The sequence below is a fragment of the Pomacea canaliculata genome, linkage group LG14 (assembly GCF_003073045.1).
Source record: "Pomacea canaliculata isolate SZHN2017 linkage group LG14, ASM307304v1, whole genome shotgun sequence".
Taxonomy (NCBI): Eukaryota; Metazoa; Mollusca; class Gastropoda; order Architaenioglossa; family Ampullariidae; genus Pomacea; species Pomacea canaliculata.
This window is the reverse complement of record NC_037603.1, coordinates 6,139,080-6,152,081: the sequence shown is the minus strand read 5'-3', so window position 1 is coordinate 6,152,081 and position 13,002 is coordinate 6,139,080. Positions and strand designations below refer to the sequence as shown.

Here is a 13,002-nt window from a genome sequence, read left to right as displayed (position 1 = left end):
TGTGTCATGATGTTGTCCGGTTAATATTTCACACCCAACTTACTTGTCCCGATCCCAGTTTTTCCAAGACGCATGACAACGCTAATGGCGGTGTTATGATGTGGGAGTGTTGAGTGCACACAGACTCCTTTTAGATGTTTAAGACGCAACGATTACCTTAAACATGACACTTGTGTCTGTGGCTAGCAGATTTGTGCGAATCTATATTTTGAGCCCTGAGGCAGTTGTGCTTGTTCTTTTGATTTTTATTTTATATAATTCGGCCACTCACGTCAGGCCCCTTTGGAAATTCGTCCATCGAGCTGGCGTTCGACTGCAGTTGAAATACCGCGGGCAGGACTACAATCATAATAGTAACATCAGTGATAACTTTCCAGTCACGAAAGACATTTTTGGTGACAAAGGTCGTGAATCCTGGGAACTGAAGCGTGACAATGTTGCCGTTTTTGCAATACAAGGCAGACGTCCACATATGGAGGACAGGTTCAATGTTATTACAGACTTGGATGATACACGAACATCCGTATATGGAATCTTTGACGGGCATGGTGGAGAGGTATTTATTTTTTTCTTCTACTGTTGCTCATCAAAGAAAATGTTTTAGGAAAATGCAAAAATTGGTGCTTTACGTCTTTCTTGTAAACATTATTTGCATTAAGAACAATACTATTACTAATTACTTTGCATTAATAGAGGCATCTGCCTACTAAACAGAGGATCAATGAGCTTTAACCCCATCCTCCAAAAAATTTCAAGCACTTATAAATATTTAAGCGCTAGGCATAATAATATCAGAGGATATGAGCATTCACATTCACACTCCTTCTTCTACATGTATTACAAGAGGAGATGCTAAGTCATTAATCCATGGTTTGAGGACCATAGATGAGTAGGACTGGGTACCACATATGCATGGATAAACCAGAAAAATAATTTTTATAGCTCATACTTCATAGAATTGATGATGTCATTAAGTTATGAAATTTGTTCAGGTGTAATAAAATTAAATATATTATGCTATCATTTCTGAAAGAAGGGACTGTGTCCATTGCTTATTCTAGTGTTCAAAGTGTTCCCATAGTTGACACCATGTGTTGGATTCAACATGACCAGAACTGGTTATTAGTAGCACCATTTAGAGACAATAGAGACTCTACATTGCTGATGTAGATGGTGCCCACTAGTTTAACAAATTAACATACCCACAATATTGATTTCTGTCATGTGATCTATGCTGGTAACCACTCTGGCTACACAGAGAGCTTACATAAACTACAATGTTCATTAGACAGTCCAGTTGGAGTGCATTGTAGAAAAACATTCATTGATGATAAGTGATCAGGAATTTTAGCATTTTAAAATAATCCTCACTAGTATGATGAGGCAGATTATTTGCACTGTAATAAATGGAGCAGCCCGTTTTCAGCTTCTTTACATTTCTTTGATCTTAAATCAATCTTTTGATGTCATTTAGTTTGCAGCAGATTTTGTGGAGAAGACCCTGTTCAAAAGCATAGAAGTCCGACTATTGCGCTCCTCACTAAATGGAGTGGAAAAAAATTTCAAGTCTATCTTGACAGAAGAGGTGTTGGAGGTGGACAGACAACTCCTGACATTGGCAAGATCTACAATGGAAATATCAGGTAAACTCAGTAACACAGTAACCATAATCTGAGGGTTAGTATCATTATTAGTTTCTCTCTCTTTCCCTCTATCCTTCCTGTGTTGAGGACCTGACAAAGTATCTCATGTCTCCATGAGATGCACAACTTTCATTAGGTGAAGTACAGGATGATTTTGTAAGTAAAGCAGAGCATGGTAATGTGTGTGTTTCCAGATGTAAAAAATGTCAAATATATACCATTTGTTGGATCTGGACTAGATTGAGCAGGCAGTTCACCTTTTGTTCAGTGCAGGAGGTGTAAAGCCTATATAGCGATATTCTATCTATAATATAGAATATATATAATATATATATACACACACACAAATGACATTTCCTATTTTTATATACAAGTTCCTCTCTCTCACACACACACACGCACACACATTTTCACTGATCAGTTTGTAGCAGCTAATACATTAAAAGCTAATTTTCTGCCTCACCAGCTTTCTGTTTCGATCTTCTACAGCTTTAAATCAAAGTTACCTATATAGGTTGCTGGCAGCTGATAAGAAGCATATGTGTCTGTTCTGTCATGCACTAGTTTGTGTCCTGTCTACCCCATTATGGACATTCATTACTTGTCCCACAAAATTTATGTTGTTATTGTTTCGCTTCATATAAGTTTAGTTGCTGTGAAAAAGGTCATGAATTTACTGAGCTTTGAGTGTTGTCTACAGTTGCTTTGGCTGGGCTGGATCAAATGACAGATGCTCCTCACTCCTGCTGTAGCAGGAGATCAAAGACTACATTTGGTTCACATTTTTTTTTGTCTGAGGCATCTGTATTTTTATGTTTATTTTACTCATTAGGTCACTGGTGGCTCCAAACTAACAAAGTCTGCTATGCAGAGCATGTTTTGAAGATGTGATTTCAGAGAGTGTGAGCAAGAAACAAGGCCAGCAGCATTGCAACCTGTATGTTTTATCTCCCCTTCACTAAAGATGGTGACACCTTGATGCATGATGAAATGCTTAACCCTTTAAGGGCTGGATTACAAGGTAGAAAAATAAAGGCAGAAACATATTCCAAGTTTTTATTTATTTACTTATTTGAGGTTGTTTTTTTTTAATCAGGCACTACAGCTCTCCTGGCACTGGTGAAGAATGGAACGCTTGCAGTGGCCAATGTTGGAGACTCACGTGGTGTTATCTGTGACAAGCATGGAAAAACTATACCTTTATCTTTTGATCACAAACCACATGAGGTAACTTTGTCTTTTGATCACAAACCACATAAGGTAACTCTGTTTTGACAAGGGCGTGCAAGATTTATTTAGTTTCCTGTTGGAAATTGCAAGACAAAGCAGAGCCCATAGTTAACAGATTGGAGAAAAAAATACATTATGCTTTGAATGTAATCAGTCATTTATCCCTTGACATAGCAACTAACAAGGCCTATCACTGACACCTGTTTTTCGATAACCAGTCTTTGACATTTTTAAGCCAATTTTTCCTCTGGCCATCAAAACGTTGATGACCTTCCTAGTACCTTGAAGGATAAAGTGCTGTTCCAGGTCACATGGCCAAACCAGACCAGCTTATGTCACTTGACTGTTGCAAGTAGAGGCTCCTTATGTCCTACGATCGTCCTACAAAGTCATTGGTTTTGTGTTCTCTATATGAGATCTGCAGCAGCCTCCTCAGGTTCTTGCTCTGAAAGGCCTAGATTCTCTTTTCAGTATCAGCAAGTTGTCTACATTTCACATCTGTAGAGCACCATTAGTACTACAAGCGATAAGTACAGATTGTACTTTGTAGAAAACCTGATTTTTTGGTTCTGCTAGATCCTGTCCAGCCTAGCCATTGTCGCTGTTGCTGTTGCAATCCTGATGCAAATATTTGTTGTGGAGCTGCTGTCTTTGGAGAGGGTGGCTCTCAAGTACCTAAAGCTGCTTATCTCTTCCAGCCCTAGCCCATTCATGTAGATCTCTGCTTTAAATGTACTTTTTTTAAACCTTCATTCTTGATGTCATAATTATTGCAGTTTCTTGTTTACATTGACAGATGAAAGAGAGACAAAGGATTCAACAGGCTGGAGGGTTTGTCAGTTTTAATGGTGTGTGGCGAGTGGCAGGGGTGCTGGCAACCTCACGTGCTTTGGGAGATCTACCCCTGAAAGAAAAGCGATTCCTTACAGCTGAACCAGATATTTTGACCTTTGACCTAGAAGAGCTTCAGCCGAAATTTATGATTCTTGCCACAGATGGACTTTGGGACTGTTTTAGCAATGTGGAAGCGGTGGAATACATCAAAGAAAGGTTGTCAGAGCCCCACTTTGGAGCAAAAAGTTTAGTACTCCAGGCTTACTATAGAGGATCAGTGGACAATATAACAGTCATGGTTGTCAATTTTCAGACCAAAAGGGCCAGTCATGTTCGGAAATGGAGCCGATGATTCTTGGTATGCATGTTCTTAGTCACATTGACAGCATATTTTTATGTAATTGATGGAATATGACTACAATATATTTCTATTACCCGCTTTCACTAGCCTCACCTGTTTGCTTCCCTTCTTCTATTAGCTGCTGTACCAGGTTTTGGGAGCATGGACAGTTAACTTGATCAACAACTTGCTGAAAGGCAGTGGGTTTTTTCCTGCTTCTATACCTTGGTATGAGATAGTAATGCATGTACTTGTTTTGTTGTTTAGAAGAAAGGTACCATGACCTCATGATTTGCTACAGTGTAGCTCTTGATTAATGACAGTGAAGATTGATGGCATTTTATGAAATAACACTTTTATCAGTTTACAGTAGTGATAATTTTGAAATGTCTTTTGACACCCTAATATTGAGATTAGAGTTAGGGAGTTATATTGAGATTAGAGTTAGCCACTAAAAAGGCTCAAGCCTATGAACACACCCATCTTGCTTCCCTTTCGGATAAGGGCTTCAAACTTATTGCATGTGCACCTACATGAGTGCTGTGCATCTCAGTCATAATTGTTCCATTTACCTGCATCATCAGTTTTCAGAAAAGGGTTGCAAATGACTTTTGCAACTTTATCTTGTCCTGATTATGAGGTAAGTATACACTGAGAACATGGTGGTATCTACAATTAGTTGTGCATTTTAAAAAAAAATTTATTAACTTTTTTTGCATTTAGGTCTGTGTTGATCACCTGTCAAACCAGGTTTCTCTGATACCTTCTACACCTGTGTGTTCAGGGGGTCTTGAAGGTAGTCACTCTTGTCTCATGCAGATTCTCCTTTATAGGCTTGGTATCAAATCAGACATTTTTATACCTCTTCTTTTGCTTCTCTGGCCCCACTGTCTGTAGTGTCTTGTCTTGTCCCTTTCACTTTATGCTGACCAGTTTTGATGCCTTCAAGGCTGGTCTTAAGACCCACTTCTTTCACAAAGACCTCCATTAGCTGGAGGAGGGGTCTCATTATCTCACCATTTATTACAATTCTGCTGTTTTGTTTTCATACTTTTCAAACTGTTCTGCATTTGTTTTTCATAGACAATGAGTACTTACTTTAAAGGGCAGTAATTTAATTGGTGGCAAAAGCATTGAAGTTTGTCAAAGGTAAGCTCTAGAGTTAGCTATTAACATACATTAGTGTGGTGTACATTTGATTGTTAGCACATCATGACATGACAAACTCAGCACAAAGTGTTTTTGGCCACATTTCTTCAAGGCCTCTAAGAAGGCATCCTACTTAATCTAGGATGATTTTTCGCACAGTCCTGTTCTGGCAGACTTAAAGAAGTAACAGGTATTTCAGATTTAAGATATAGCAGTTTATTCCTGTGATTTGTTTTGGCCAAATGGTCTACAGGATGATGTGTAAATGAAGACGTGAAAATGGCAGTCATGGAAAAATCAAGTGGTTATTGTTGCACACTTACTGACATGAACCCATTCCCTGTGATAGTTTCTCTTCCACATATTCCCCCCTTCCCCATCAGCCCAGACATATGCATTCCATTTTGCACTTTTAAGCTTTCATGCTCATTCAGGGTGAATGTAAAAATGGCAAAACGCTGTAGATTTCACTTAAAAATTTTGGGTTGTAGATTTGGAGCTTGCATTAGACAGTTTCTCTTGGGATGTCACGAACATCATACACCTTCCAATACTTGCATAAAATTTTTGATGTACATCTTTACCACAAATAATGTTGATTGAGGTCCTTTTGCTTATCATGTGTTCTTGTCATAATAGTTAAAATTTCAGCCTTTTAGAAAAATAAAATAGTGATCACTTCAACTCAGCATAATCGTTTTATTACTTTCTTCTGGATCGGTTGGGTAGATATTCTGATGCCAGGTCAGGTAAAGGCTTCAGAGCAAAAAGTATTGACAGTGCAAGAAATTCATCAGCCCAGTGTGTTTCTTTTTTTTTTTTTTTTTTTTGCATGTCAGCATTTTTTCCACCCATCAGGATGAAACAATCCATGACAGCTTGAAGTAGCTGACTTGATCACCCATAACTGACCTTAATGTCTCACCAAACTGCATTTCTGAAAACCATTCCTCATCAACCTATCGTGAGCAAATGTAACAGCAAATAGGCAGCAGCTGAGGAATTTCTGAATTATGCAGATGTACATTTGGCTTTTTTTTCTTTTACCTCAAGTTGCAATTGCCATTTTTATCAATTTATGATTATCGAAAGCTATTTGAAGTCTTGTAATCAAGATTTAGTATGTTCAGGGTCAGATCAAGAAATGGCCGTTATGAATTGAATTAGGTATTTATGAAAAATTCTTGAGCTCTTTTAAAAAAAAATGGATGTACAAAATAGGTCGCTGAGGAATGGGTCAACATATTTAGTTGTACTAGGTATATGCCAGTTATTTTTTTACCTTAAGTATTATAAGGCTGTGTACATGTGTATTATATCTGGATTTCATCGTTGCAACATTTTAATTGAACCTCCATCTTGTGGCACAGGGTCCAGATTAAAGCTTTGGACAGTAAGTTGTTGATTGAGATAATTTGTTTTCAAAATGTTTGCATGTATTGCATGCTCACATACATCTTTTAATCTGATAACAAAATATGAAGTTAAGCAGCTGTAATTTTTTAAGGTGTGACTAAAATGCCCTGTTGAGTTGTACACAAGTCTTTTTACCACAAATTTATGTGCACACTTACACACACAAAGATTTTGAACATACTAATTACAGAGTGTTTATTGTCATAACTTGCTTTATTAAATACAAACCAGTATAACAAGCCCAATCCTGGTATAACTACTGAATGTCAATGATAACTGATACACCAGCATTTGCTGTGAACTTGAAGAAATCCTACAAGGATGATGATAGAAACAAAGAACAGCTACATGCAGAGTCTGTATACCTGACTGTCAAACCATACTGAAATAAAGCTGCGTGCACAGAAATGCTTCTTAAAGAAAATAAAGGTGTTTGACCCATGAAATACATGAACCCACAGACTGTCTAGTTATGTAGGGATATATAAAGGGCCTCTCGGACACTCCCTGTTGCTAATACCATTCCCTTTAACATCTTCAGCTTCCCACTTTAGTAGCAATGGTGATAGTTTGCAAATCTAACAGTAATCAGTGACACTTTGTATATTTGACATGCCTCATAGGCACTCAATTTTTTTTTTTTTAGCTAGCAAGTGACAATGAAATTAGAAAATAAATATTTAGCAAGAACTTCAAAGCAGAGTGATGGCACAAAATGTTTGGCCAGTTCAACGTCCTTTCAGGTGTTTTGGAGGTGCAACTACATTATTAAGATTCTTCAGCCAGGACTGGAGCATGTGCCGATGAACACCACAATTCCGTCAGTCAATTAGTGAGGAACAGAGGTGCGTGATGGCCCAAAATGAACATCTCAAACATGACTGATATGTCTTGACTCGACCCATATTTTTGTGACAAATTTTATCTCTAGTACAGTATCAACTTCATGTACATTGTGCTCCACGCAAGAATGCAATGAAATCATTTTGTGAAGTTCTTAAACAACTCTTTCTCTCCCATCTCACTTTAAACAATCATTCATGACAAGTGAAGCAGCAAGGTGGAAAATAATATACAAAGTATTCCAAATCCAATCAGTCATCACGTATGCTTTTCAATTTTTTTTGGTGGCTCTATACATGCTATATATACAAATATGTTGTGTACAACTTTTGCCAGTATGTACAAAGCTAACCAAAATAACTTGTTTAACATGTTTGTAGATTACTGTAATATTTATATAATATATATTTGTATAACAGTTTTTCTGGCACAACTAATCAGCTATGTGATTCAAATTTCCATTGCCTTTGAATAGTGCAAAAGTGATCTATCCACTTTGATCTATTCGATTTTAGCAGCATATGTAAACAAGCACACAAACACATACATGAAAGAACACAGCACACAGGCCAACATAAAAAGGTGCACCTACACCATCCACATATGCACAGTCATCAGACAGTTATGTGCACAGCACACACTGATATTAAAAAGACCTGTTTAGAACACCCACTAATGGCTAGGTCTGAAAATATATATTTCCTCCTGTTTCTGAGTGTCAGCAATTTTTGAAAGATCTGACGAAGGCTATGTCCGACCGATCTAATTAAAAACATTCCCTAAACTGCAAGGTATATCTCTCAAGGAAATGAACAAAAACACTAGGTTAAAAAAAAATTATAATAGGACCCTGATGTGATCTGGCAATGTGAAAGAAAATGTAGCTAAGCAGTGGAGAAAGTATTTCAGTTTTCTTTCGGACATTCATTTGTCTTCTCTTTGTGCTCTTCAATAAAGTACTCTGTTGTTATCCTGCTGTCACAAGCTGATGAGACGCAGGTGTGAACATGAAAAAAATTATAAAAGTATTTAAAAAAAACAAACTACATTCTTAAAAATCTTTCAGTTGCCATCACTACACTTTAAACTGGTCAGCTGAGAGACTACGACTAAGCATAGTAAATTTGGAATCCAGGCCTTCTCTTGAGACTCATGACTTGCTTTCATCCTAGTACTTCATCTTTCCTTCAAAACAGAAGATTATGGTCAGAATGAAATTAAACCTTTCTAGCCAGGTATCAAAGTGATGACAGTCAAAACGTTTCACAAAAAAAATCCCACTATCAAGCACGGTCAATAGCCTTTAAAGACCTGAGTCCTAAACTTGACCGCACTGATCACTTCTGGAAGCATCATGCGTCCACTTCACAGCTGGCATGCCTGAAAATAGGGAATGTTGCCAAACGTGTTTATCCAGCAAGAGGGAATGTGCAAACGAAATGATGCGAAATCACATTCATCCAATAAGGACAAAATATGTACCTGGTATTCCAAGTGCAAAAAGTTGATAAACAGTTCAGCCTGAACTATTTGACAGTAGGCTGCAGCTTTTGGCTCTACATGCGTGAAAGGTTCTGTTGCTGGCATATTTTTATTACTAGAAATAAGCACAGCCATTATTTCAACATGTTTTCCTGCTCCCTCAAGCTGTGGTGGAATAACAAACAGATATGAAGACAAGATACACTGTGTGAAATAAAAGATGTAACAATGTACTTTGTATCAGGATAGAAAGAGCCAAAACATGATGACACTAAGGCTTTCAACAGAAAACTGTAGGGCACAGCCTGATGGACAAAGAGTCTACTTGGAAGAAGAAAATTAAATAGTTACTCGAAAGTAGTGTGTTCATGGCAAAGTACATTCTGCTGACTAGATCATATCCTAGTGAATAAGGGGACAAAATTGAAGAGACTAACCCATCATACTCAATGCTGTATGCACACAAAAAACATCACTGCAGAAAAAAACACAAATCAGGAATGGTTGTAATGATAAAGGATAACAATGTTTGCCACAAGCAGTCTGTTTTGGTATTCAGAGTAAACTGCTGCTAGTCAGTAAACAAGATCACAGTAAGTGGCGGAGGTCGGTCAGTGGATAGTAAAGGACTGCTGATAGTGCACAATGTCATGCCATTATCTGGCAACAACAGCATGAGAAACTCTCTACCCAATGTTCTTCGTAAGACTGAACGATGTGGCATCAATCAGAAGGAAACTAATTACATTAAAATTGTTCTTCCTTGTTAGATTTTTATTATTTGTATTTGGTCCACCTTTCCTTCCAAAGAAAGGTGAAAACTTGACACAATATAGAACCTAAAAAGCAAACTGACAAAATATGGACTCCATGCTTATATAGTCCCAAATAACAGAACAAAAAGCAAATCCTTGACAGTTCATTTGTGGGGATTGGATACATTCTCAGCAAGAAATTATATATATTCCAGTCACCAGTCTTGGTTACAAACACTCTCCTGGTAAAGAAAAATAATACACGTGGGTCAGGTTTTTACTATTTTAAGACAATTTGTAAATATCCAGACCTTGTTTCTTCCAAGCTGATTGCAATGCACATCTGATTTAGGCACCCCACCTTTCTTGCTTGCTTTTGTAACCCTTAACCCTTTCAAAGACTCGCCAAAAAAAAAATAATTAAAAAAACAAACAAACTGGGGGTTGGGCAGGGGAATCTGGACACTTAGACACACCCTCAGTTTCAGCTCATCTACCTAGTCTGGAACACAAATATGGATACAAAACACATAAGCACCTCAATCAGTAAACTACCTCTAAAGTGTGATGTTTCTTAGCTATGCACAAAAAATATCCTGGTATTCACCTGGGATTATAGCATATCCCTGGTGCTTAACTTTTCCAACATATTTCCACAGCAACCTAGATATGAAATATCAAAATATACAACGGCTGTTTTTATTTTCCTCCCAAACCTACCAAAACAATATAAAAAGCAGCATTCCATATCACCAGGCACATGCAAAATAACAATTACACAGAATGTACTCAAAATGTAGTCCTTCTGAATTTACACTAAAAATGCTTCACTTGAAGTATTCCATACTACAGACAAGCGTTTTGCAGGCAATGATCAATACACACAGAAATCAATTTAGACAGAGGGATTGCAATTTAATATCTGCAAAACACAATTCAAACCACTTCTCAATCAAGCACTTTGCTTTCAGCTAAGCTGGATTATTGCCGAAATGCATCAAACTGCCCTATGGGTGTAGAGTCTGTCAGATACAACTGAACATGCTTGAGGTAAAATGCTTTTTGAATACTGTAAAATATGCAGGCAAAACTTCTCTCTTCAAACAACTACAGAAATTGTCTAAGACAAGAACATAATAAGATCTGGGGACTACATTGGTTACATGACCCTGGGACAATTTTTCTGGAAGATTTTCAAAAATTGGCTGATGTGGAATTCCTCACCAGCAATAGGTGGCAAGTGCAGCAAAGCTAAATTAACACATTCACACACAAATAAAATGTAGGAAATGTAAAACAAATCCATTCCTTACAGTGTCAAGTAGGCCACAGCGAAGGCAGAAGACATGAAAGATGCAAAAGACACAAGGTGTTGGAGACTGTGCGACAGGTGCTTCTACTGACAGAAAATTAGCTGGTAGAACGGTTAATAAGGTATTGGATAAAAACAAAAAGCACTGGTTTTTCTTGGGCAAATAAAAAGTGCAAATATGTTCATCCCAAATGCAAGCTACATGTAATAACATTAATACACACCTTGCCAAAGACAATTTTGGCACAATCCTCTCCATGTATGTGCATGCAAGTGTGCAAGAATGCATGCTCTCTCTCTCATGCATTTCCTACTCTCACAAACCAAACCAGTAACAGCAGCCCACAAAAGTGTACATAGGCTTAGCTCACCCAAAATAATTAATGGTGGAAACACACACATACATATATATATGAATACTTTTTGCATAAACACCAATGCTTCCTTAGAAGAAGTCAAGCTAAAAATCTCATAGGAATATGCACTGATGCTAATGTTGGGCCATGTACTGTGACTTCCAAGCTAAACAGAGATTGGTTGGAATGTGAACCAATGGAAAATGAATGCAACAGAGGTCAAGGTACGGGGAAAAAAAGCCAAGGGTGCATTTTATCTGACTTCATCTATGAGGTCATTAAAAATGGACTATTCTTTGGCAATGTCTGGATCCCTAATTTTGGAAAAGGAATGACTTAAGGTTTGTCATTCAAGTACTATAACACTCCTAGTGTCAGCCTTGCTGAACAATTTCTAAACAAATAAATGCAAGAAAACCATTTCAGTTTTCCTCATCATTTTTCCCATTCAGGATCTAGTGTTAGCATGAGATTAACTTCAGATTTAGTTTTTCACCATAGCTGAAGCCAAAACAACTGACTGAGATAACCCCGAAGGTCAGTTTCTAAAACACTGCTAACATTAATGAACTTGAAAAAAAAAAAGAGATTTCTGACAGAGATGCAAGCATTTATGTCAAGACCAGACATTTGCCATGCTTCTCAGACCTTGTTAAAATTTCTTTGAAATGTTTTCACTTGCAAAAACCTAGGTGTGTGAAGAGTGTTCGAGAAATTCAATGGCCAGCACCAACCTTTCTACAGCCAGATTAATTCCATTTGCTTCACCAATGTACAAACATGCCTAGAAATCCAATCATGTGACAGTTGACCACTTGACTCACCCTTGCCCTAGCACTTATGATGTCCAGACCAAAAAATTAGTTGTTCCTCTTGTCTATATATTGTGAGTGGATATATATATATAGCATAGGTGGTTCCCATTTAAAGCCACAATTTTGTATTTCTTTTGACCATTAACAACAGAAAACGCCACAGTTGGAATGTTGGTGCATCATCATTGTTTATGGAAGTCCATACGATCTTCGTCACAGCCAGGTTTTATAGACTGATGCACTGCAGCTGCATCAAATCTTTGTGTAGTTTAACTCTGTGAAGAACTCTACATAAACACACTAACATGTATCCTATCTCACATCACATTTGCCCATACCCCTTTACCTCTCTCTCTCTTTCACACTCACACATTTCCATGCATATTGTCCTTTATGGCCAAACTGCAATGTACATTTCTCCAATGCCATGTGCTCTTTTGTTTGCCTTACACAAGCAGGAAGGGAAATCCATTTCTCCTGTTTGGCTGGTTGTGTATTTGCCAACAAAAAAGGCATCTATAACCCTTTCTATGTTACCTGGAAAAAAAAAGAAAAAGCAGTCCTACAGGTAATATCTATCACATTAAATATGAAACACTACCAGCAGTAAAGTATGCACATTTTTTTATCTTAAAGAGGTGGACAGGCGGGCGAGAGGGAATGTTGGGTGTGCACATGCAGATGCACAATGACCTATAACTTATCAGCAAACAGCTTCAAGCTTTTGGTAATGCTCAGCAGCAGACATTCCTGTACACCGACATAAGCAGACTATCCAAGATATATTATTTGTTGTGTGTATGAATAATGTGTGATAGTACATGAGG

General features: G+C 37.6%; 2 protein-coding genes across 2 annotated transcripts in view; one reads left to right on the top strand and one right to left on the bottom strand.

The window, feature by feature from the left end:
* Positions 1-54: 54 nt before the first annotated feature.
* On the top strand, positions 55-6,593 carry LOC112555114 (protein phosphatase 1L-like). Its single transcript, XM_025223327.1, has 4 exons — positions 55-556; positions 1,475-1,643; positions 2,740-2,870; positions 3,670-6,593. The coding sequence occupies exons 1-4, from the start codon at positions 164-166 to the stop codon at positions 4,057-4,059; spliced, it is 1,083 nt and encodes a 360-aa protein (XP_025079112.1). The 5' UTR covers positions 55-163; the 3' UTR covers positions 4,060-6,593.
* Positions 6,594-6,790: 197 nt separating this feature from the next.
* Positions 6,791-13,002, bottom strand: part of LOC112555115 (serine/threonine-protein kinase 25-like) — a 34,698-nt gene continuing 28,486 nt past the window's right edge. The window contains exon 9 of the mRNA XM_025223330.1: positions 6,791-12,712. The gene's annotated coding sequence lies outside the window, so the exon portion shown is untranslated. The remainder of the gene's footprint in view (positions 12,713-13,002) is intronic.